At 42.1% G+C, this 26,191-nt stretch overlaps 1 protein-coding gene across 1 annotated transcript in view; it reads left to right on the plus strand.

The window, feature by feature from the left end:
• Positions 1 to 25,772, plus strand: part of COTL1 (coactosin like F-actin binding protein 1) — a 65,837-nt gene extending 40,065 nt beyond the window's left edge. The window contains exon 4 of the mRNA XM_069085644.1: positions 24,419 to 25,772. Coding sequence (XP_068941745.1) covers positions 24,419 to 24,529 — 111 coding nt within the window. The 3' untranslated portion in view covers positions 24,530 to 25,772. The remainder of the gene's footprint in view (positions 1 to 24,418) is intronic.
• The last annotated feature ends 419 nt before the right edge of the window (positions 25,773 to 26,191 follow it).

Genomic DNA, 26,191 nt, shown 5'->3' on the forward strand with positions numbered 1-26,191 from the left:
GGAGGGGGAGGGGAGGAAGAGGAAGAAGGAGGGGGGAGGAGAGATAGTGAGTGAATATGTGTGTGTGAGACAGAGAGAGAGAAAAAGACAGAGAATGGGAGGAAGAAGAAGAGAAAGAGAGAAATCTTAATTCACTTTCCCCTTTTTTGGGCATCAGTTTTCCTCATCTATAAAATAAGGAACTGGACTAGATTCAAGTAGTAGTTAGTATCTCTAAGGTCCTACTAAATTCTGTCTGTGATTCTATGAGGTTCTTTTTTTAAATCTTTGAAAAAATTCAGTTTGTTATTATGCAATACTACTCTAAAAATCACCAAATTGGAGACTCTGGGAGCTGGAAGGGGCCTTAGCCAGAGTTAGGCTAAATAAAGTGCTGCCTAGTAGAGAGTTTCAGGAAACAGTTTCGGCACAGATCTTTTCAAAATTTGTAATCACCACATGTTTGTAGAAGATTCTCTTTTTTTCTAAAGCGTCTTAGCACAGTGCCTGTCACAGCAGGTACTTGATAAATGATTGATTGATGGATTGTTCTTTTAAGCAGCCTACATATTCCCCATGAAATCCCCCTTGTACTGTTTGCTTGCTGGGCCAGGCCTAGTTGGATGTTTACCTTTCTAGTTATTAAATTGCTACAAATCAGTGGCAAACCCCATCTTTTCCCGAGGGTTGATGAAGTTTTACTGCATGTCTACTATCAATGAATAGCAGAGGCTTTGTTATTACCTGGGACTTCTTTGTTCATGGTCATTCTTCTTGGATTAAGGTGTAAAAGGCATCTCTTTGGAATCATGGCTAAATAAGGTTCTCTTCTCTGGAAATGAGACTGAATAACTTAGTGGGGCAAAGTCAAGTGGCAAGAAGAATCTCTGAGCTGTGTCAACCGCCAGGAGAATTTAGGTTAAGCAATTGTAATTGCCCAGATCCGAATCAAGCCAGTGAATGTCATGCATGACTACTTCACTATAACTGTCTGTCTGTGGAACCCAGGCGGAGTGTTAGAACAAAGCCTGGGTCATGTTCTTTTGTTGTCTTCTGCCTCTGGGGGATTGCAGGAACAATGTAGACACCTCTAATGTGGGTGTTTTCCATGCTGAGACAAAGCCATCTTGATTCAAGGCCAGACTTTATCTAATGGCACTTAGTGTTGTCTCTTGTAAAATGTTTTTAGTTTTCGTGTTCCTTTTACACACACCTCCCCCACCTCCTACCCCCTGCTCTAAAGTGTAATCAGAGAACACCTTCTCTGTTTGCAGCGTTGGGAAAAGACATTGCCGAGGTACAGTTGATCCAGGGAGATGTTGGGCAAGGAGGGGATTTAAGCATGGCCTGTTCAGTGTTGGCACAGCTGGTGAATGTGTGTCTGCCCGTCTTCCTTTTAAGCTCCCAGCATAGGGGTTGTTTTAGAATCTGAGCCCTCCTGTCCCACCCCCCACCCCCAATTTATACACACAGCCACCTTCCCTCCGGTCACACTCTAGAGCAATGCGGAATCAGGGCCTGCCATAACCCAGCGGGGTAACAAAAAGTAGACTCTAGATTCTAGAGGCATGTTTGTTTAGTATACATAGTTAGAATGACCCATTCCCTTTCATTAGGTGTATATGGGTAGGCTGAAGTTTCCTTTAATTCTGCGCCTATTGTGATTTTGGTCTTCCCAACCCTATCCTGGTACCTGGAGACTCACCTGCCCATGTGACCAAATACCTCACCATGACCAGTGACTTTTGCTCAGTTGGTCCTAGAGAAGAAATGGGACCAGATGATTTGATCTGATTGTCGTAGCAAGAGCTCTGGGCAGAGTACCTCCATTCACACCCCAGCTCTAATATTGGTATGGTTTTAGGCAGGTCACTTACCCTCTCCACGCCTTCCCTTCCTCCTCTAAAAACAAGCCTCTTTCTTACTCTTAATTCTTGGGCAACAAGGCATAAGGAAAAAAGAACCATTATAGGTTTAGAACTACAAGGGAGATCCCAAGAGGCCATCTAGGCCAGTCCCCTCATTTTACAGATGACAAAAATGAAACCATAGTTCAAATCCTACTTCTGACACTTAAGCGGGATTTCAACTATGATCTCAGGTTTTTCATCTGTAAAATGAGGGGATTGGGATTCACTGGCTTGAAGGGTCCCTTCAAGCTGTAAGATATATCAGCCTATGAGTTTGACTAAGCTCAGTGGCTAGTGAGAGTCACAATTTGGATTCTGAGACCCAAGGACTAGAATATATTAACAGCAAGAAGGCCACTCAGTGAGCCTTTCTAATTTTTCTCTAGAAGTCTGAATTCTCTGGAGAGAGAACACAGAGAACAGCCCCAGGGACCAGGAGAAGAATATTAGCAAGTCTTAAGACTGTTCTCTCCAGAGAGCTCTCTGGTTTCTTCACCCCCTGCCCCCTTCCAGTGTTCCCTCCTGGTATTATGAGCCCAGTAATTAACCCCTCTGATACTGTGAGCCAATCAGGTGTGTACCCAAGGGAACCAGGGAAGCTGATAACAATTGACTAGAAGGGAACATAATAGTTGCCTTTAATAGTATTATGGCTACCCACTCTGCTATTCAGCCCCCATTTTGTTTCACCAAGTTCATTTACTCTCTCGTTCACTAAGCTACCTATTCCCCCACCTGCCAGCCTCTTAAATCTCTGAAGTGGATCTTATATGTATTATATATGTATATATGTGTGCATATATCTTATATGCATGTATATGTAGACACATGTATGTATGCCATCATACAAATAATCTGTAGCCTGTGTGGTTACTTGGGGGGGGGAGTGAGGGGGTGTTGTAAGAGGAAAGTACTTTCTTTCATGTACCATAGATTATATAGTCATGAGTAACCTAGTCTAATATAGACATCTGACTCAGTTTCCTTATCTGTAAAACATTGAGTTCTTGTCTGTATCTCCACCACAAGGCCCGGCACACAGTAATAATGTCTTACATTCATATAGCGCTTTAAGGTTTGCAAAGTGCTTCATCTCATTTGATCCTTACAACAGTCCTGGGAGGTAAGGGTTATGATTATCCCCATTTTACAGAGGAAGAAAGAGGTTAAGTGACTTGCCCAGGGTCACACAGCTGGTAAGTGTCTGAGGCTGCTTTTGAACTCAGGTGTGTTTCTAGGTCTAGCACTCTATCCTAGCATTTAAAAAATGCTTGTCAAAGTGAATTGAAAATGAGGCTGAAAACCACCTAGTACCAATCTTCATAGCTTTGGAGTGATTCTCTCATGAGGATGTATGTGAAATGTTTTATCAGTATTTCTTTTTTTTACAGATGAGGAAATTGAGGCCCAGAGAGATTATTCATTGCCTTCCTTAATCTAATTCAAGTAGGATTGTAACCCAAGACCTTTGACTCCACATTAATAGTCTTTCTGTTTTTAAAATGCAATGTCTTCTGAGAAGGATGGGAGAGCAGTCAGGAACCTGGGATAAGTTAGTTTTGTCAACTACCCTGAAATACCTACAAGATCAGAATGAGTTAAAGAGATAGGAGTGGGGCTGGAGATGGGGGATGCAGTTTGGAGCTTAGGTGACTCCAGAGAGTGGCAGGCTGAGGTGCAGGGGAGAAGCAGCCAGCCGTAGGAGATGGTAGAGGGAGGGCACCCCTGCTCTAGAAGGTTGTTCTTGGGCAACTTTGGACCTTCATCACTTTAGACATCCATGTGATAGAAGCACATTGTAAGTGCCATATGCAAGTGTAAATATTAACATTTTAAAGCAATATGGTGGGTTTGGTTTTTTTTAACCTGCAATGTAATTGCAGTTGTACCCTTTTCGAACCCATTTATCGCTTGGTGATTTCATGAGCCTCAGTTTCCTAGTGTGTCAATTGAGGAAACTGTGACTAACTGGCCTCTGGATGGATGGTGGAGCCTATGATGTTGACTAGGGCCACTGGCTAGAAAGAGTCATACCTTGGATTCTGAGAACTACAACATATTAGCAGCAAGAAAGCTATGAAAACAAATAAAAATGAACCCCAAATGAAAAACATAAATACATTTTAAAAAACCTTTTGAAAGTGCACCTTTTATGTACCATTTACATTGTGTTCCTAAAGTTATTAAAGTCTAAAGTTGGCACAGAGGCTGAAATACCCCCGTATTTCAGGTAAACACTGGATCCTCCATGTGACTTTCATCAGATAGTTACCCTGTAATACTGAGGAGATCGGAATGAGGAAATGAGCCATCTGCCACTGCCTGTCTCTGCATGAGTGCCTTTGGCATGGGCTGTGAGCTGCTGGTGACTGTGATGATCTATGTATGTAGACAGTGATTGAGTCAGCTAGATGGCACAATGGATGGATCGTGGGTTTTGGAATCAGGCAGACTTGAATTCTAATCCTGCCTTACAGACTTATCAGTTGGGACAATCACTTGACCTCTCTGCATATCAGTTTTCCCATCTGTACAATGGGGATAATAGCACTTTCCTTACATGGTTGTCATGAGAATCAAGTGAAATAATATAAGGAAAGTTCTTGGAAAAATCTTAAAGCAACATATAAATGCTAAGCCATTATTATGGTCATTATCATTGGTCATGGGCAAATTTCACCTTCCTTTGCAAAATTAAAAGACAAATAAGCTAGGTCTAATAGTTGGTACATTCATCCAATCAATTGATGCAATGAGGGGAGAAACTTGCTATTTAGGAAGGGATGAAAACTGTCATTCAACTAATTTTTTAAAAATTTTTCAGCTGGTTTCATTTAGGACATGTAGACATAGTGTGATTGGCTGGGAAATTGCAGTTCACAGTTTTGTTTTCTCTGATTTCTGGCAAATCACCCTCTCTTGGCCTCAATTTCCTCAACTATAATATGTCAGGGTGGATCTTTACTGAATGGTTTCTAAGTCTTGGGCAGCTAGGTGGCACAGTGGCTAGGGTGCCAGGCCTGGGGGGCAGGAAGACTCATCTTCATGGGTTCAAATCTGGCCTCAGACACTTGTTAGATGTGTGACTTTGGGCAAGTCACTTTACCCTGTTTACCTCAGTTTCCTCATCTGTAAAATGAGCTGGAGGAGGAAATGGCAAACCACTCTAGCATCTTTGCCAATAAAATCCCAAATGGAGTCACAAAGAATCAGACATGACTGAAAATGATTGAAAAGAACTGTAAGTCTAAGGCAAGTCTCCTACCACTCATAAGGCGATGTTGAATGTATAGCTTTCTGAACTGATTCTAGATGGATCCAACTTTAAGTAAACCTGATTTGTGAGCACCTACACTTGCCGAAAGGCTAAATTATGGGACAGGGATCTTTTTAAAAATTATTCTAAGGGGCGGCCAGGTGGCTCAGCGAGTAAGAGCATCGGCTCCAGTGTCAGGATGACCTGGGGATCAAATCTGGGCTCGGATACTCAGCACCACACCCAGAAATAACTGGCCATGTAACCTTGAGCAAGTTACTTAACTCTGATTGCTTTAAAAAAAAAAAAAGAGTTTTCCTTTGGGTGGCTAGGTGGTGCAGTGAATAGAGCACTGGTCCTGGAGTCAGGAGGACCTGGGTTCAAATCCGGCCTCAGATACTTGGTACACTAGCCGTGTGACCTTGGGCAAGTCACTTAACCCCAACTGCCCTTCCTCCCCCTCCAAAAAGAAAAAAGAAAAGAAAAAGTAAAAATTATGCTATAAAACATGATCTACCTTGGGATGCCTTTTGCAATATCTTCTTGTACATTCCTGAAAGGGGATTTGATTTATTATGCATACAATAGTCTCATTCAGTGACACAGATTGAGGGGAAGGGGTCTTAGAAAAAGGGAAAGTAGGAAGTGGATTGGTGCACCCAAAAGCACTTTTGTGGAAATTGAAGGCAGACGCGTCCTATTTAATGAACTCTTTATAGAGCAAACATTCTTTGCAGTTATTAATGCCTTCAGATGCTAACTGTAAGCATCTACACTTCTTAATTGTTCTCAGGAGGAGTATTAGTCCTTAAAACTGTTTTAGACTGTTTTGTTTTTATGGTGAGTCACTTAATGGAGGGTTTTTTTTTCCTTTTCCAAAGTTACTTCCTAGAATTACTGAATAATAGAATGTTCAATTCAAGGTAATGAGTTTAAGAAAGGACCAGGGGCTTTCCTTTCCAAATGTGATGGACTTTTTCTTTATGGATTTTTAAATAACTTCTTTGGAATGGGGTAGAGGAGGGAACAAGTACTCATTAAGGGCCTACTATGTGCCAGATGGAAAGTTAGGTGGCACAGTGGTTAGAGTAGATAGAGTAGGTTTGATCCTGGAGTCAGGAAGACTCATCTTCTTGAGTTCAAATCCAACCTTGAACCCTGTGTGACCCTAGAGAAGTCACTTCACCCTGTTTTCCTCAGATATTTCATCTGCAAAATGAGCTGGGGAAGGAGATAGCAAAACACTCCAGTATCTTTGCCAAGAAAACCCCAAATGGGGTCTTGGTGAGTGGGACAGAAACTGCTGAACAACAGCAAAGCCCTTGGGGAGCTTAAGGTCTACTGGGGTCAGGGGAGGGACAAAAAAATGTACAGAGAAATAAATACATGGTAATTTGAGGGAGGGGAGCAGAGAGAACTTCCCACAGGACATGACACCTGAGGGAGTCTTGAAGGAAGATCAGGATTTTGATGGCGGTGATCTGGAGGGAGTACATTCTAGGCATGGTGGATATGCAGAGGTACAGAGGAAAGAGATGGCTTGTTGAGTTTGGAAAAAATCCAGTTTGGCTGGAATATAAGTTTGAAAAGAGGAGTAACACATAAGACTTATATAAAAAATAGGTTTTATTTTATAGAAGGAAGGTGAGACTTGAAGAAGTCACTTGCCCTGGGTGGCAAAGTAGATTAGGAATGAAAGAGTTAGTGGCATTGGAACCATGATCTTTCCTCTCCCAGTTGGAGGCTCTTTCTATGCTTGAATGGATTTACCCTGTTCAATGACTCTTGGTGATGACAGTGGGGCAAGGTGGACGTTTTCCCAAGCTGGTGCCTGGGCCTTAACAAACAGCAGTAAAGTCAGCTACTATAACACCAGCAGAGACTAAATCAGTCAGAGGAGTTCACAAAGTCCAGAAAAATCACCCTTTCAGATTCAGCAGAACATTCACACATGGACTAATTATACAGCCTGCTTGGGCATTTAATGATCTTTCTTTACTGCCTACAGCTTTCTGAGGCTGTGTTTATTCACAAAATGAAGTGGAGAACTGATATGATTGTGCTGATGATTCAGACTGCCCAGGATCTGCTGAGTTTAGTAGCCTCCCTAGCCTTAAGTGCCAATGAATGAGTAGTTTAAGGACCTAGGATGCCTCTAGGGAAGAGAATTTATTGATGGTCTCCAGGTCATTTCTACCTGTAAATATTGCCCAGTAGCTGATCAGAACTAACAAGTCTGATACCTCTGAGCCTAGGATAGCTACCTCTTCTCCCTTAGCAGCCTTCATACTTGAAATGGCCCAATAACGTCAGGAAACAGTAGTCCACATTGCACTGTGGACAGAGAGATACCCTTGGTGTCAGGAAGCCTTGGGTTCAAATCTTGTTTTTAACTCATACTGGTTGGAATGAGTATGTGCAAATTATTTGACCTTTCATTACCTCCAGGAAGTTCTCTAAGACTGGAGATGCCCATTTCATAGGGAGGGGGCAGTCAGGGAGGATTTTCCACACTGGGTGATATCATAAATCTAGGACTCCCCCCTCAAAAAAATAAAGAAAAAGAAAACATCCTTGGGTTAAGCAAAAATATTGTAGAAACTAGATTCACTACTGAATTTTAAAGGAGTGATGCCTTTTGTGGAAAAGTTTCTGCAATGATAAGGAGATTTTTTTATAAGTAGTTTTTTTGTCTATGATGAGTCATGAGTACTTCATCATGGTAGGAGGCTTTCCCCTCCCCCCTCCTCCAATTGCACCTTGCTGATTGAATTTCAAAGCCTTCTTTTGAACTCTTCACAGTGCCATTAGGTGGGGAAAAGGTGGAGGGTATAGGTAGGCACAGATTGGCACTGGAGCTCCAGGTAAGCTCAAGGCTTCGCCTTCCAAGTCTTTTGTTCCTTCAAGGATGCTTTTGTTCCTGGCAAGGGTCTTGATGTGCTGCCACACTTACATTTCTTAAGTACTCTAATTGTTTGGTGGTATTTACATCTACTTTGGAAAAAGACACTATATCAAGGTCATTGTACAAGGTCCCTCCCAGCACATGTACACACACTCTTACTGGCCTCTAAGAGAAAGGATTGCTTTTAGCACCCAGCCAGTTGCAGTGGGGGTTGGGCTGAAACTAATACACACCCATTTCCTTTAAGAGCTGGGTTCACTTCTCCATGCCCACCCTTACCAATTTTGCCCACTTAAGATGGTCACCATAGGAGACCAGGGCTTTCTTTGGAGGCTGTGACCAAACAGTCCCCACCATTCAGAGAGCACTTCTAGGGCCTTGTCATTCTCTTTATTGTTTGGAGAATGTTGTAGGATCATAGGATGTTTTAGGGCTAGAAGAGGAATCTGAGAACATGTGGTCAAAAGCATTTGTCTTTAAAATAAAACAATACATATTCTGAGCTTAAATTCAAAAGGAGCATTTCCATACTACAGTGGAACACACAAAGAGGATGTGATATAAAACTGTGAATCTCTATTTCATACTGCTTGCTTTAAAAAAAAAGTATATGAGGAATTCTAAAATATTTTTATAACTTCTCTTTGTTTCCTTCTGAACTTCCATTCTCTTTTGTGCACTTTAAAAAATGCTTGAATGGCCTCTTTTTTACTCCTAATTCTTTTTGGTGCCTCCCCCGCACCCCCCTCCCCAATAAATCAAGAGAATTAAAGGAGGAAAACCCCTCCTCTCCCCTCCCCCCTTTCCTCTCCTCTCTGTCTCCTTCCACTCTCTCTTTTTCTTCCCTTCCCTTCCTCTCCTCTTTTCTTTTTCCTTTAAATCTCCTTTTCAAGATCCACTTTCTGAAGTTGAAATTTATTTTATTGCCTCACAAGTTTTCATGTTGAGTTTTATGTATTCCTACACCAAATGCTATGTGTGTATGTTTGTTCAACTCCATCGTCCAGTTCAGAGAGCAATGAAATTAATTAATGCTCTCTCCCTCTGACCTCTAGCTCCCTTTGTGTATAATATCACACCACAATTTTGAAAAATAGTAAGTTCCACCTTCTTCTTCCTCTTTTCTTACACTAGTGAATTCCTCTTACTCTACCCCACCCCTTTTTCTTTCCTCTTTTACAACCATCAGAACAGAATCAATCCATACCCAGGTCCTTTGTCTTATTTAACTATTTCAATTAACTGCTTTTTATTTAACTACCTTTGAAGACATGAAGGTTCTATAAAGGGCACTTTCTTTTCCTTCTATTAGAATGTTAGGACTTCGCCATCATATAGCTCCTTCCAACTGTTCAAATAAATCCACCTTTCTTGGTCACTTTTGACTTTTGTGTTTGCATTTTTAATGTTTCACTCAGCTCTAGTCTTTCTTTTCTTCTTTCTTTAAAAATTCATTCATTTATTCATTTATTTTTAGTTTTCAACATTTACTTCCATAAGGTTTTGAGTTCCAAATTTTCTCCCCATCTCTCCCCTCCCCCATGCCAAGACAGCATGCAATTTGATATGGGTTCTACATATGTATTCATATTAAACCTATTTTCACATTAGTTACATTGTAAAGAAGAATTAGAACCAATGGGAAAAAAAACATGAGGAAGAAACAAAAAAGATAGAGAGAGAGGAAATAATATGCTTTGATCTGCATTTAGACTCCATAGTTCTTTTTCTGGATGTGGCGAGCATTTTCCATCATGAGTCTTTTGGAGTTGTCTTAGATCTTTGCACTGCTAGGGAGAGAATAAGTCTATCAAAATTAATCATTGCTTAATGTGGCTGTTACTGTGTACAATGTTCTTCTGGTTCTGTTCACTTCACTCAGCCTCAGTTCATATGAGTCTTTCCAGGTTTTTCTGAAGTCTGCCTAGTCATCATTTCTTATTGCACAATAGTATTCCATTACATTTGTCTACCACAGCTTGTTCAACAATTCCCCAACTGATGAGTATCCTCTCAGTTTCCAACTCTTTGCCACCACAAAAGGAGCTGCTATAAATATTTTTGTACATGTGAGTCCTTTTCCCATTCGTATGGTCTCATTGGCATACAGACTAGATGTGGTATTGCTGGGTCAAATGGTATGCACATTTTTATAACCTTTTAGGTGTAGTTCCAAATTGCTCTCTAGAATGGTTGGATCAGTTCAGAACTCCACATAGAATGCATTAGTATTCCAGTTTTCCCATATCTTCTACAGCATTTATCATGTTCCTGTTTTTGTCATGTTAGTCAATCTGATAGGTGTGATGTGGTGCCTCAGAGTTGTTTTGATTTGCATTTCTCTGATCAATAGTGATTTAGAGCATTTTTTCATATGCTTATAGATATCTTTAATTTCTTCCTCTGAAAACTGCCTGTTCATGTCCTTTGACCATTTATCAATTGGGGAATGACTTGTATTCTTATACATTTGACTCAGTTCTCTACACATTTTAGAAATGAGGGTTTTACCAGAGACACTGGTTGTAAAAATTCTTTTCCAGTTTTCTATTTCCCTCCTAGTCTTGGTTGCATTGGCTTTATTTGTGCAAAAACTTTTCAATTTAATGTAATCAAAATTATCCTATCTTTTGTTTGATCATAAATTCTCCCATTCTCCAAAAATCTGACAGGTAAACTATTCCTTGCTCTCCCAGCTTGTTTATAGTATCAGCCTTTATATTTAAATCATGTCCCCATTTTGACTTTATTTTGGTACACAGTGTAAGATGTTGGTCTATGCCTAGCTTCTGCCATTCTATTTTCCAGTTTTCCAAGCAGTTTTTGTCAAATAGTGAGTTCTTAACCCAGTAGTTGGAGTCTTTGGGTTCTTCGAACAGTATATTACTATAATTATTGACCACTGTGTCATGTGTACCTAACCTATTCCACTGATCCACCACTCTTACTTAGCCAGTACCAAGTAGCTTTGATGATTGCTGCTTTATAACACAATTTAAGATCTGGTATGGCTAGGCGGAGCTCTGGTCTTTTCATCAGGAATGTTTGAAAGTCTTCTGTTCCATTAAAGAATCTTTTTTTTTTTGGTCTATTGATTATACTTAGCTTTGTAGAGGCAAGTTTTTCTTGCTTGTAATCCTGCATGTTTTGCTTTTTGATATATTGTATTCTGTGTTCTCTTGTCTGTAACAGCAGCTGCTAGGTCTTCTGTGATCCTGACAGTCATTCTTTGGTACTTAAATTGACTGCTTATAGCATTTTTTCTTTGACCTAGAGGTTCTGGATTTTGGTTATAACATTCTTAGAATTTTGCCTTTGGGGATTTCTTTTAGGATTAACCAAATGATTCCTTTTGTTTATATGTTTCCCTCTTGGTCTTACTTATCTATGGACAGTACTTATTTAGGATTTCCTAAAATACGGTGCTGAGAGTTTTCATGGTTTTCAGGGATTCAGATGACTCTTAAACTACCTCTTCTGAACCTTTTTTTCCAGGTCAGTTGTTCATAATAGATACCTTATTTCTTTATTTATCTATATTATTTCTTCTAATTTTTCAACCCTTCAATTTAGTTCTAATATTTCTTCTTGTCACATAGAATCATTGATTTTTGTTTGGACTGTTCTAGTTTTCAGAGAGTCCATTACTGGGGTAAGGCTTACCACTTTCCATTCTAAGGTATTCTCTTTCCAGTTCTTTACCCCTAGAGATTTTATTTAATCAAAAAAAAAACTTTTGCTTCATTTTTTTAGGTATTCATGTAGACCTTGTGCAAAATTTGTGTTTTCCTTTGAGTTTCTGCTTACAGAGACTTGAAGTTACAGACACTTTCTTCTACATTGGATTTGTGTGTATCTATAATCTATAATAATTCTTTATAGTATGTTCATTTTTTTATGTTACTCATATCTTTAGCATCAGTTCCCAAATTTGAGCTTTGTGTCTGAACCAGTCTCCATTGCCTGATGTACTTTTGGGGGAAGTATACAACCCTGTTTGGTCTTGACCTGGGTCACTTGGGTTCCTGTTCTGGCCTCCCGCTTCCAGGGTGTGTCTATACTAAGAGTACTGGTAGCTTCCCCTTCCCTGCTTCTATCTTTGAGATGAAGAGCACTTTTTTTTGTTTTTTGCTGTTTGGAGGGGGAAAGGTAGGGCAATTGGAGTTAAGTGACTTGCTCAAGGTCACACAGCTAGTTTTTTTGTATTAAGTGTCTGAGGCTGGATTTGAACTCAGATCCTCCTGACTCCAGGGCCAGTGCTCTATTCACTGTGCCACCTAGCCGCCCCCAGAGCACCTCTATTTAGGTACCTCTATGTCATTGCACAGTAGAGTGCTATGGACATTGGAGTCTCTGTATCTGGAATGTTCAGTCTGAGCATGCCTAGATCTGGACTGGCCACAATTGGCCCTGGTCACTTTCCAAGGTGCATGATACAGGTTTCCTATGGCCTTCGAGCTTTATTATGGGAGCATTCCACTCCTGTTTTCAGATGGAAATAATTGTGGACTACAGGTGTTTTCCAGCTTCTTTGCCTGTGTTGGCGCTGGCTTTTCTGGTGGTTCTTCTTTGTATTGTGTGGAGGGCTTTAGGCTGATTTTTTGTGCAGTTCTGGAGTAGATGCAGTCACTGACTGTAGTTTCTCATTGAATTTCTTGATCATTATTCAATCTGGTGCTATTTTTAGTTTTTTTTTGTTGGAATAGGTATGTGGAAACTGGGCTGCCTGACTCTGTTCAGGCAGCCATCTTGACTGGAAGTCCACATCTGGTCTTTCACCAACTCTTACCACTTCTCCCCAAATGACTTCTTCTGTGTTCTCTCTCTACTCCATCTGACTACAAAACCTTCTGTCCTCATTCTGGCTATATCCTGATCATGGTAGTTCTCAAGAGAAATCATGGGGTGTAGAACATTAAAGATGAAAATGACCCTAATTAACTAACTAATCCATCTTCTTTATTTTAAAGAAGAAGAAATTCAGGCCCAAGTCAACAAGTATTTTTTTTAACAACCTAGGATGTACCAGACTCTGTGCTAAGAGCTGGAGATACAAAAAAGGGTAAGAATAGTACCTTTCCTCAAGTTGCTCATTGTCTAATGGGAGAGATAATATGCAACCAACTATTTGTAAACAAGCTGTATATAAGATGAATTGGAGATAATCAATGGAGGGAAGGCACTAACGAAGACCTTGCGAAGGCTCCTTGTAGAAAGTAGAATTTTAGCTGAGACTTGAAGAAAGCCAGGAAGCAGGGATAAGGAAGGAGTGAATTCTAGGCATGAGGATCAGCCAGTAAAAATACCCACAAGTAGGAAGATGGGGAGTCATGTTGGAGGAACAGCTAGGCTTTAGAAACCAAAGAGAAGATTTTATTTTTTTATCCAGGAGGCAATAGGAAGCCACTGGAGTTGAACAGGGGCAGTGATGTGACTGTGTGGGTTAAAAATGCTATTTAGTGGTGAAACTGAGACTCAAAGCCAGATCTCCTGGGTCCCAGTCTTGTATTGTTACCATTTCCCTATCCTGTTCCCCTATCCCCACCCCTTCAGCGTATGCGGAGGAATGTTTTTCCATAGGCTGGTGTAGTCAAGGATGGTTTCATGGAAGAAGTGAAATGTGAACTGTGTCTTGAAGGATGGCTAGGAATTGTGATGTCTAGGTGAGAGCCTGTGATTTGCCCAGGCTGAGGTGGATTTCTAAGGAGATCCAAACAGGTAATGTCTCATGTCTTGAAAGAAGCAGATAGGGGTGGCTAGGTGGTTCAGTGAATAGAGCACCAGCCCTCAAGTCAGGAGGACCTGAGTTCAAATTCGACCTCAGACACTTAACACAAAAACTAGCGTGTGACCTTGGGCAAGTCACTTAACCCCAATTGTCCTCCAAAAAAAGCAAAAAAAAAGAAAAAGAAAGAAGCAGTTAAAAAAAAATCATAGTTTACCTTTCATTTTCCAGACCAACTAAAATTCCTTCTGACCTTTTTTCTTTCCCTTTTTTCCTTTCCTTCCTTCTTTCTTTCTTTACTTCTTCCTTCCTTCCTTCCTTCCTTCTTCATTCCTTCCTTCCTTTCTTTCCTCTTCCTATCTCTAGCCCAAACCAGAGGTATAGCAGCTACTCATGGGCCTATCCCCCTCTTCACTAGCATGGGAGCTTTGATTCACTTCCTTTTTCTGAGCTGGGCTGATTATCCTTCTGTAGATCCTACTGCCTAGGGTCACCATATTGGTGCCTGACTCACTGTAGACACCCGACTGGTACAGCTTGCTACAGCCCAGAACTCCTGAACTCAACTGATCCACCAGCCTCAGCCTCCCCGTTAGCAGGGATTACAGGTGTGCATCACCATGCCTGGCGACTGTATCTTTTATTAAGGGTATCTGGGTTTTTAAGTTCTGGCAGAGACAGAAAGGCTTCTAAGGATCCCAGACTTTCACTGCATCCCTCACAGGGTAGTGTGAATTCCATGGGATTCAGTCTCTGGCTTTTCTTCTTGTCCAATGAGTTTGGGAATGTGCCAGGGCTACTTGAGAAATACTTGTAGGTTACCAGCTCTCCTCCTTTCAACAGGAGTGGCTTGGATGGGCCCCTGAAAGGAAGAGATGCCCAGAACAGAAAGACTAACCTAGTCTGTCATTAAGCATTTATGAAGTCCATTCTACACTCCAGAACCACTACAAGTGCCAGGAGTACCCTTCCTCCCAAAAAAGGCCTGAACAAGCCCTTATCTTCAAGGAACTCATGGAGGATATACTCTGAAAAAAACTATGTATATAGTCTGTCAATAAATATTTATTTAGCACCTACTATGTGCTAAGCAGGGCAGCTAGATGGTTTGGTGAGTAGGGGACTGGGCCTACATTCAGGAAGACCTGAGTTCAAATTTAGCTTCAGACACTTACTAACTGTGTGGCCCTGGACAAGTCACTTAACCCTATTGGCCTCAGTTTCCTTATCTGTAAAATGAGCTGGAGAAAGAAACAGCAAAGCACTCCAACATCTTTGCTAAGAAAACCCCATGGGCAGTATGGACAGTATGATCCATAGGGTCACAGAGTCAGACACAACTGAACAATCACAACATGCTAAGTAGAAGCTAGGTAGGGATTCAGAGAAAGGCAAAAGTCACTCTCTGCCCTAAAGGAGCTCAGAGTCTAATGGGGGAGATGATGTGTCAAAACTGTGTACAAACAAGGTATATATGGGATAAATAGGAAGTAAACATCTGAGGGAAGGCACTAGAATGAAGGGAAATTGACAAAACCTTCCTCTAGAAGTTGTGTTTTAAGCTGAGACTTGAAGGAAGGCAGGAGACAGCATGGAAATTTCATGTATGCTATCAGATTGATGACTGGGTTTGATGGAACACTCTTACCAAAGGGCTTGGCACATAATTGATGCTTTCCCCTTTCCATCCTGTGGTATTTGGTACCTACCCCAAGGAACCCATCTCACTATTTCACAGAGTCACATCTAGTCCAGTGAAAAATGACTTGTCCATGGTCATACATCTAATGTGGGGCAGAGCTCAGATTTGAACCCAAGGCTTTGGGGCTTGCTTAAGTAGTAAGGACAACCCAAGAATCCTGTTATATGACTAATTGGAAATTGAGCAAAATTTTGGAAGCAAATCCTTCAAGAACACAGAGTAACAAAGTCATTCTATTCTCTTTCATTATAACATGGTAATTGTTAGGCTGTTCTAGATACAAATAATTTAAAGGGACCCATTTCTTCCCATTGGGTTTATTTTTTTTTAAGTGAAGGGAGCCCTGTCAGATATATGAATCTCCTCTTTCAGACTGGGGGCCATTTTCAGATAAACACATTGACTAATCACAAAGAATAAACTTTCAAAATGAAGTAATTATGATTAAAATAGAGATTGGGGATGTCTGGTGAAGGGTCATACATGTTAGGGATTTGGAGGGAAGGGAGGAGGATGTTTTTAGTGGAGAAATAAGACTAAATGGGGCTATTATCCCCATTTAACATCTCTCTCTGTTGCTTTTCGAGTAGCTAGTACTATTTCCTCCCATATCTTCCTATTCTGTTCAGTCCCCTCTTTCCCCATCCTTCTGGGAGCAATGCACTTATACTCCGCTGAACTCCCATCACCCCAGACATGCTAAAGGGATAGTGATCCCTATGCTCTGGTTGCACACTTGTGCAATGTTCATATAGGTCCACAGCATTGTAGGATTTAAGTCTTAAAGGGGTCTTCAGTCATCTCATCCAACCTCTTCATTTCCCAGATAAGGACTGGAGTCCAGAGAGAGTCCCCCTGATTTAATTGGAATCTTTCAAGATCTCAGATTTTTAATTTTTAAAGATCTCATATTGAGATACAGAAAAAGGAAGGAATCAGCTCTTCAGTTTATCTGGAAAGAAGGCAGGATTAGGAATCCATTGCCATTCAGAACTCTACTCTGACTAGGTCAGAAGACAACTTTGCAGTTGGACTAAAGCCCACTGAGGTAATGAAGGCAAACTTAAAACCATTAAGAAATAGGTGCCAGAGCAAATAGATGCACTTTGTAAAATAAAATTGTAAGTATTTAAACCAGCCCTGCACTCAAGCTACTTGCTAAACAGCCACTTACTAAGGGAGAATAAATTATTTTTTCCAAGCGGAAGACATTCGGTTTTCACAGCTTCACCAACAACGTATGAGTGTGCCTCCGACCCCAGTGCTTTTCAGTGCGGCATCTGCTATGCCACTAAGACGTCTCTGTGCCTTCTCACCTCTCCTCCCACTCTGTCTGTGTGTGTCTCACTGAAAGTTTTTGTGAGGGGATGTGGGTGGACTTACGGGGTTTCTAAATTGTGGTGTCTTAAACACTTCTCCTTTCCCTTCCTCAGGATAATCAGTTCTCTGGCAGTGTTCCCATATAAGGGGGGAAGAGGGAAAGGGGGGGGGGCTTCCTAGGCCCTAGGGAGAGAGCTTTTGTTGTTCTGTCTTTTTTTTTTGGTAAACTAAATACGCCCACACCCAGCTGGTGCTTACTTCTCCCCTGAAGGGTTGGAAGGAGGCTTAAGAATCAGGAACAATCCCTGAAAATCACTCCCTGTTGACTGGAGAAAATGTACATTCAGTTTCTTTCTTGAATTAGAGGCTCTGAAGAAAGTGTTCCCAAAGTTTGAATTCTAAACAGAAAATGATTCCATTAGGGAAGCTAGTTGTCCTGAAGGGGATCAGAGATATTCCAAGAGACAGAATGGAACAGGGAAAAGGGTGTTGGTTCTGGAGGCAAAGCGTCTGGGTTCAAATTTGGACTGCTACTTCTCCCTGGATGACTTTGGACAAGTGACTTCCTCTCTCTGGGCCTCAGTTTCCTTATCTGTAAAAGAAGGGGGGATTGTAGTCAGCCTTTCTGAGGTCCCTTCCAACTGCAGGTCTAGGTTGTTAAGATATGTCCGCGATCCTAAATGTCCTCGGTATTGATTAGATGGATTTCAGGAAGTGTCCCAGTTAAGATTTGGGCAAGTCATTCAAGCTGTTTGCCTCAGTTTCCTCATCTGTAAAATGATCTGGAGAAGGAAATGGCAAACCACTCCAGTACATCTTCTAAGAAAACCCCAGGTGGGATCATTACACAACCGAATAAAAACAACTAATAATTAGTAATTATCATTATCATCATCACTGTATGATGCACCAATGGTAGGAGTAGATGTAAGGAAAAGGAAAGCAGAGGTTGTAGGGCCAGTGCCAGGCTGGTAGGGAAGGGTGTGGCACAAATGTCAATAAACCAAAGTTAAATGAACATAAAACTGAAAACTCCAACCTCCTCTTTTACAAATATGATAACTGAGGTCCAAGAAGGTAAACACCTTTCCTGGGGCCACACAGCAGCTTCCAGCCCAGCTCCTTCTGGCTTCAAATCAGGCAGTCTTTCCCTGTATACCATGGCTGCCTGTAGCAGCAAGCACCCCAGCGTCCCCAGGGTTGCTGCCACCACAGGTTCTTGGATCTGCTTTGATAAAGGGAAGCAACTCAAAATGGGTTAACAAGCTTACTTTAATCAGTCAAATATGTATCGTTTACCTAGTTCAGGGGAAAAAGGTCAGCACCCCAAACTTCAGAATATACAGACAGAATTATCAAGACAGAAACTGATCAAGTAGACAGCTTTCCAAACTGTCCAACCATTACATCCATACCAAATCAACATCTGGATTTCAACATCTGGGTTTTTCAAAGCCGAGGGGGGGTGGTCTCAACAACGGCTTCTCAGAATCCAGATCAAATCACAGAACACTTTTCAAAGTAAGCCCCAAAACAAAGCTACACATCAGGACTTATACAACCTTCTCCTGGCTCAGAGAATGTAACTTTATTGATTCACTGGCCAATCAAGAAGTATCTACTGAAAAACAAGCCTCCCACCCCAGGCTCCAGGTGCACTTTAGCCTAGGGGCAGGGAAGATCTTTAAAATTTACATTCCCATTACACTGCCTTATGGAAAGCCCATATACTGAGAGTGCTCTGGAATGGGAAACACAGATTGCCATAGGTCGTAGGATTGTGGCGTTTAGAGCTGGGAGGGATCTGACATCTCCATCAAAATCCTCATTTTTACAGCGAAGGTACCCAAGGGCCAGACATATGAAATAATTCTTCCCTACCTCGTACCTACTCTATCCCATCTCCACCCCCCAGCTCTATCTCCCATAGCTAGGGAATAGCAGAACTGATATTCAAACCTAATTCCTCTGATCCCAGATCTCCTCTAGGGAAGATGGGGTAACATCAGCATTTCCTGGTTTGTAGCCTTCCCCTCCTGGCACTCTAAACCTCTGCTCCTGCCCCCATTTGGTAGGCTGTGTGGTAAAGAGTAGGTATATTGGATGACACCGAGAATTTGATACTGAGAGGAGTTAAAAGAGGCATCTGTTATTCTCTGGGCCATTCCGCCCAGGTTGGAGAGGTAGTTGATGGTGCAATGATCAGAGCTCTGGGTCTGGCAGTAGGAAAAACCTGAGTTCGAATCCTGTCCCAGACACTTACTAGCTATGTGACACTGGACAAGTCACTTTGCCTCAGTTTCCCCATCTCTAAAATGAAAAGGAAATGGCAAACCACTCTAGTATTTTCGCCGAGAAAACCCCAAAGAGAGTCACAAAGATTTGGACACAACTGAACAACAAAAGTGACAACCATGGTCACACAGCTAATAAGTTTGTGTTGAGACTGGATTTGAACTCAGGTCTTCCTGCTCCAGGTCCAGCAGTCTGTCCACTAGTGGCTTCCCCCTGTGTGCAGATTATTCCCAAAGCTTTATCATTAACTTTGACCTCCTCCAGGACCCCCTGGTCCTATATTTTCAGTTGCCTGCTGGACAGTCTATGTGAACATCCTTATGGCATTTCAGAGTCTAAAAGTAAATTTACTCTTCCCATTTTCCTCCAAAATCTTCCCTTCTAGGGGCGGCCAGGTGGTTCAGCGAGTAAGAGTACCAGCTCCAGTGTCGGGATGACCTGGATCAAATCCGGACTCAGATACTCAGCACCACACCCAGAAATAACTGGCCGTGTAACCTTGAGCAAGTTACTTAACCCCGATTGCTTTAAAAAAAAAATCTTCCCTTCTTCCCTGTTTCTTTTCTGTTAGATTGTCTCATTCTCTCCATCACCCAGACTAGAACCTCAGGGAGCTGTCAAGTAAGCATTTATTAAATGTTTACTATGTGTCAGGCACTGGGAATATAAATACGCATAGAAAGAAAGTCTATTCCTGCCCTCAAGGAGTTTACATTTATTTATTTATTTATTTTTAAAGCAATTGGGGTTAAGTAACTTGCTCAAGGTTACACGGCCAGGTGTTTCTGGGTGGGTGCTAAGTGTCTGAGCCTAGATTCATCCCCAGGTCATCCCGACACTGGGCCGGTGCTCTTACTCGCTGTGCTACCTGGCCGCCCCAGTTTATATTCTTTTTAAAAAATATATATTATTTTTAGTTTTCAACATTCACTTCCACAAGATTTTGAGTTTCATTTTTTCTCTCTATCTTTCCCCTCCCCCACCTCAAGACAGTTTGCATTCTGATTATTCCTTCCCCCAATCTGCCCTCACTTCTATCTAGCCCTCCCTCCCCCCATCCCCTTACCTTCTCTTTTCCTGTAGGGCAAGATAGATTTCTGTACCTCTTTGCCTGTATATCTAATTTCCCAGTTGCATGTAAAAACAATTTTTAACATTTGTTTTTAAAGCTATGAGTTCCGCATTCTCTCCCTTCTTCCCTCTCCACCCACCCTCATTGAGAAGGCAAGCAATTTGATATAGGTTATACATGAAAGAGTTTATATTCTTTTTTGTTTGTTTGTTTGTTTTGCTTTTTGGAGGGGGGAAGGTAGGGCACTTGGGGTTGAGTGACTTGCCCAAGGTCACATGGCTAGTTTTTGTGTTAAGTGTCTGAGGCCAAATGTGAACTCAGGTCCTCCTGATTCCAGGGCTGGTCCTCTATTCACTTCGCCACCTAGCTACCCCCAAGAGTTTATGTTCTAATGAGGGAATGGTAGAGGTAGATTGGTAGAGAAAGCCCAGGGTCAGTGCAGCCTGGAGAAGGATGAAGACTTGGCTAGACCTGACAAGGGAATCTTCCTGGAAATGGAGGCCCTCCCAACAGAGGAAGAGGCCATGGGTGTGGATTCCTCACTATCTCTGCACTTCCCCTTCCAATATGTTGCCAAGACCTCTGCCACATCTCTCCAATATACCCCCTTCTCTCCTCTGACACTGATGTTCTGCTATTTAAGTCCTCATCACCCGACACCTGGATTATTGCAATAACTGCTGGTGGGTCAACCTGCCTGAAATCTCTCCCTGCTCCAGTCCATCCTCCATTCAGCCATTAAAGTGATTTTCAGAAAGCTCAGGTCTGACCCCTGTCAGACAAACTCCAGTGGCTCCCTATCACTTCTAGGAGGAAATACAAAACCCTCCCTTTGGCATTTAAAGCCCCTCATAATCTAAGCCCCTTCCTACTTTACCAAATCTTATTCCCCAACATATACTCTTCAATCAACATACTCAATCAATATACTCAACACTGGTCTGTGAACTAGGTGCTTCATCTCTCTGCTGTGGGCATTCCCTCTGGCTGTCCCTAATACCTATAATGCTCTCCCTCCTCCACTCCAACTGCTGACCTCCCTGGTTTCTTTTAAGTCCCAACTAAAATCCTCCCCTCTACAGGAAGCCAACCCCTCTTAATTCCAATGCTTTCTCTTGCTTAGTTATCTATGTTTCATGTACATAGCTTGCTATGTTTGCATGTTGTTTCCCCTGTTAGGGGCAGACATTGTCTTTTGCCTCTTTTGGTATTCCCAATGCTTAGAACAATACCAGCCATGTAGTAGGCACTTAATAAATGTTTGTTATTTATTCATTCCTCTTTCTGCTTTCCTCTTTTCATGCCTTCATTTGTTGATTGCTCACCATATGACCTTAGCATAGTCATTTCCCTTCTCTTACCTTCAGTTTCCTCCGCTGAATAAATGAGTGGACTAAATTCGAGGACTCCCAATTCTCTAGGGCTTTCTTGTTTACAAAGCCCCTTCCCTGTGACATCTCTGGACAATGGCTGTGAGTATTGTAGAAGAGAAAACTGGGCTACAGAGAGATGAAATCAGGAGTCCATGGTCATGCTGCCATTAAATGTTGTTTTTTTTTAAAGCAATTGGGGTTAAGTAACTTGCTCAAGGTTACACGGCCAGTTATTTCTGGGTGTGGTGCTGAGTATCTGAGCCCGGATTTGATCCAGGTCATCCTGACACTGGAGCCGGTGCTCTTACTCGCTGAGCCACCTGGCCTCCCCTGCCATTAAGTGTTATTAAGGGTGGGATTTGATCTCCTTCACTTGACTCCCAGATTTCTTCACTTTTCACTCTTGAAGCCCCCCAACTCTACATTGGATGGGTTTAGGAATCCATTGTTCCTCCTTTTTCGTCCATGGCACCCCTCCCCCCCAAAATTCAAGGGAGCTCTTCATATTTCCTGGGCTTTTTTAATGGTCTGTTTCCTCAGATTGGTTCTTTGAATTTAATTTTTTTGGTTAATGAAAATCTACCCTCTTTCCCTCCCCCTTCCATTTAAAAAAAGAAAGGAAAGCAAAAGTCATGCAACAAATATGCAGAGTTAAGCAAAACCTGTTGTAGTCTATTCTTCACATCCTAATCCGCCTGTGAAGTTATGGTTTGTGCTGTGGAATGGCTCAGTTCCAGACTCCTTGTCTGATTCATGGCCTCCCATGCTCTGTTGCTGTCCCACACATCAATCCTCCACCACATCAATCCTCCACGTGAGAGAGAACCTTCCGTTATTGTTACAGGGAAATCCCGTTGTCATCTCTGAACCTTTGCTCAGAGACTTCTCACATTCCAGGAAATGCCCTCTCCTCTACAGCTCAAGCTAAAGGAATCCTGCCTGTTAAGAGGATGACACTTAGAGAGAGCTGGAAGTAACCGCAAAGGCTGTTGAGGTCAACCCTTCATTTTACAGATGAGGAAACTGAGGTAAACAGAAGTTAAGTGACTTGTCCAGGCTCACACAGCTAATAAGTGTTTGAGGCTACATTTGAACTCAGGTCCTCCAGAATCCAGGCTCAGCACTCTATCCCCTGCCCTAGTTTTCTCCTTGAAGTCTCATCCTAACTCCTGAAGCCCACACCAATATTTTCTTTACTCTGAATATAATTTAGCAGCCTAAGGTTAGCCACAAGTTACACAGGAAAGATCACTGGACAACAAGTCAGAGAACTTGGGTTCAAATCCTCTTTCTACTCCTTCCTACCTGTGTGACCTTGATCAAGTTGCTAAATGATGACAATGCCCTCTTCTACAGGGATTTTATGTTTACATCCATAAATGAAGGGGTCAGACCGGCTGCCCTCTACAATCCTTTACAGGTCTAAGTGCAATCTTTGACCCTATTGCTTTGTTTTAGTTGTGTGTGTGTGACTTTGTGTGAGTCAACTCCTCTCTCTGGGATTTGGTTTCTGCATCTGTAAAACAAAGGTGTTGGACTTGGCTCTTTTTTCTCATGTATGTCTAGCTCTGATCCTCAATGTTCAAAGGTCCCTCATATCACTGACTTACCTATAATGTGTGCGTGTGGTATGTGTGTGAGTGTATATATATATATATATATATATATATACACACATATACAATCTATACATGATATACATTAAAGGAGAGAGAGGGAGAAAGAGAAACAGAGAGAGGGAAAAGAGAGAGAAGAGAGAGACAGAGAGATAGAGAAAGAGAAGGGAGAGAGGGGGAAGGAAGGCAAAGAGGGGGGAGAGAGAGAAAGAGAGAAGAAAGAGGGGGAGAGAAGGAGGGAGGAAGGAGATTAAGGAGCAGGGGTGTAGTAGATAGAATGCTGATCTTAGAGTCAGTAGACTTAAATTTCCTAAATGACTTCATCATCTCCAGAAACTTATTATTCTACAAGATGATAACTCAGAAACTCCTACCTCCCTCAGGTCACTTCCTGCCCTGGCTGCAGGAGTTCATCCCCCAACCCTTGCTTTCCAGCTTCCTTTGGTGTGGTGTCTTCCTCTATTAGACTGTAAGCTCCTTGAGGGCAGGGACTGTCTTTCTTTTTTGGCATTTGTTTCCTAGCACTTATATGTCTGCATCTCCTCCATCTTCAAAGAAACCTCACTTGATCCTTCAATCTCTGCTACCTATTTTCCTATATTTCTTCCGTCCTTTGTGGCTTAATGCCTTGAAAAAGGCATCTACAAAAGGTGCCTCCACTTTCTCTCCTCTCACTTTCTTCTGAACCTCCTACCAGTCAGCTTCAAGCCTCGTCATTCCAATGGGACTGCTCTCTCCAAAGTTATCAACGATCTATTGTCAAATGAATCCTCATTCACCTTGACCTCTCTGTAGCCTTTGACACTGCTGACCCCTCCTCTTTGATACTCCAAATCCATCCTCCATTCAGCCACTAAAATGGCCTTACTTGATCTTTTGGTTTCTGATGGTTCAGAGTGAGTGTAAATAGCAATTGTTTCTGTTTTGGCCGAAAACCCCGAGGGTCTTCTCCTCCCAGATGATTTTGCTATTTTTTTAAACTAGATAAAAGATGCCATTCTTTGCCTCATTCTTACCTGGCCTTAATCACTGGGTGGGCATTTTCTCAGACAAACTGAGACATGGGAAGCTTAAAAAGACCAAGGTCTCCCATTGCATCTGGGGCCATCACCAGTCATCCTGATCTGTATCTTGCCCCTGGACCCAGATGGCTCTGAAGGAGAGAGTGAGGTTGGTGACTTTGCATAATCCTAGCATGTCATGGCATCACCTCCCTTTTGGTTGAACAAGAATGGTTTTTTTAACTCTCCATTTTCTTTTTGCAGAATTTTGCAAAAGAGTTTGTGATCAGTGATCCAAAGGAATTGGAGGAAGATTTCATCAAGAGCGAGTTGAAGAAAGCAGGAGGTGCAAATTATGACGCGCAGACAGAATAAATGGTCAATATCATCTCGCCAATATCATCTGCCTGCTTCCCCCCACCCTGCAAAGGGCCGCCAGCAATCGACCAACCAAGCCAGCGCACCAGGGAAGCGGGATGTGAGACAGCGCAGCTAATGGGTGTCTGTACCCAGATGCCCTTCCCTTCTCTCCATTCCTTATTGGAAAAAATCTTTACTCTTGTTTGGTTTTTTTTTCCTCTTTAATTTTAAAATGCAAAAGTTTTACATGTTAATCAGATTTGCAGGTGCCTCCAGCTATGAGGCCCCTTCCCATTTTCTGTCCTTCTCCGTGTCTGCACTCGCAATGCCACTGCTCAATCATGTCATTGCTTTTCAGCGCCTGCTGAGTGTCCTCACCGTGGTTCTTGGTGGGGTTCACATCTACCATTTAACAACTAGGCAAATACCATTCCAGAGCTGCTCAAACGGCTTTCAGTCTTCATAGAACACACACGTTTATTTTCATCCAAAGGCTCAGACCCTTCTGAGTTTGCCCGAGGTATACCTCAGTCAGAGTTGCCTAAGTTTAGATCCAATAGACATAATGTGATTTAGTAGTTTCCAAAATTATCTCCAACCCTGAGCTAAAGAAGGAAAGAAAATTTGCCTTAAAACTTGCTTGGCAGTTGCCCTGATTTGTGAAGTCTAGTGTCATTTTTCCCTCTTACCACCTTCCCCTCAAAATACTGGAAAGGAATCACAAGTTTGTAATTTCTGATTAGAATCCTCGTCTGGCCACAGTTCTGAATGGCGGAAGTCTGGACACAGAGGCTGATAGTATGGAGACACTCATTTCCAAGTTCCCCATGGATGACAGGGCATTGGTGGCAGAGGCCAAAGATGAGAGGGTCGTGTTGCACCTTGGGCCCTTCTGGCCCTCCCTGTGTCAAACAGCCTTCTGTTTGCCCTAGAGAAGACTCTTCTCTAGGGGGGACACCAAGTTCATGAGCCAAAGGCCCCTCAGCCTTGCCTTAGCTGTTCTCCAAGAATCAAAGTCATCCAGCCCTTTCAGAACACAAAAGTCAATTTCTGTCAGAGCTTTTAGGTCAATGTGGAAGCTTCAAAAGGCTTTTTTTTTTTCTTAAAAAAATGATGAAATTGGCATGTTTTTCATGAGCATATTTTATATTCTTTCTTTTCATATCATTTAAGGAAAATATTGTACTGTATTGGGGTATGGGAGAATATCAGCGCTAAAAACAATTTACATAAATAAATTTTTTTTTCTTTTCCAAAACGAATGGTTGTGTTTTCCTCTTCTTACCTTCCATTCCCCTCCCCTACCAGTCATTCATATTAAATATTTCCTTCTTACCTCAAGGATCTGTGACTTCAGTGTATATACTTCCCATTCCCATCCCCATCCTCATCCCCATCCCCACCCCCATACAAACTAGTAAAGAGATCTCTGAGCTGCTGTGGTCTCCCGAAAATTCACCCCCCTCATTGCTGGTGGTAAAGCCTTTTCCACACTTGAGCTGACCCCTTGGATCACAAGATGGGGGGGGGGCGGGGTTTGAAGTGGGGGAGGGAATCATCCTTATACTGAACAAGGATCCAAGAAGATCTTGGCAGCTTAAAATTTCAGACTGAATCTAGTAAGACAGAATTCACACTGATAGATCAACAGTCTTATGGATATAAATATTCCACATC

This window comes from Petaurus breviceps, unplaced genomic scaffold (genome assembly GCF_028583685.1).
Source record: "Petaurus breviceps papuanus isolate PSGF00001 unplaced genomic scaffold, PetGlider_PUasm1.0 176, whole genome shotgun sequence".
NCBI lineage: Eukaryota > Metazoa > Chordata > Mammalia > Diprotodontia > Petauridae > Petaurus > Petaurus breviceps.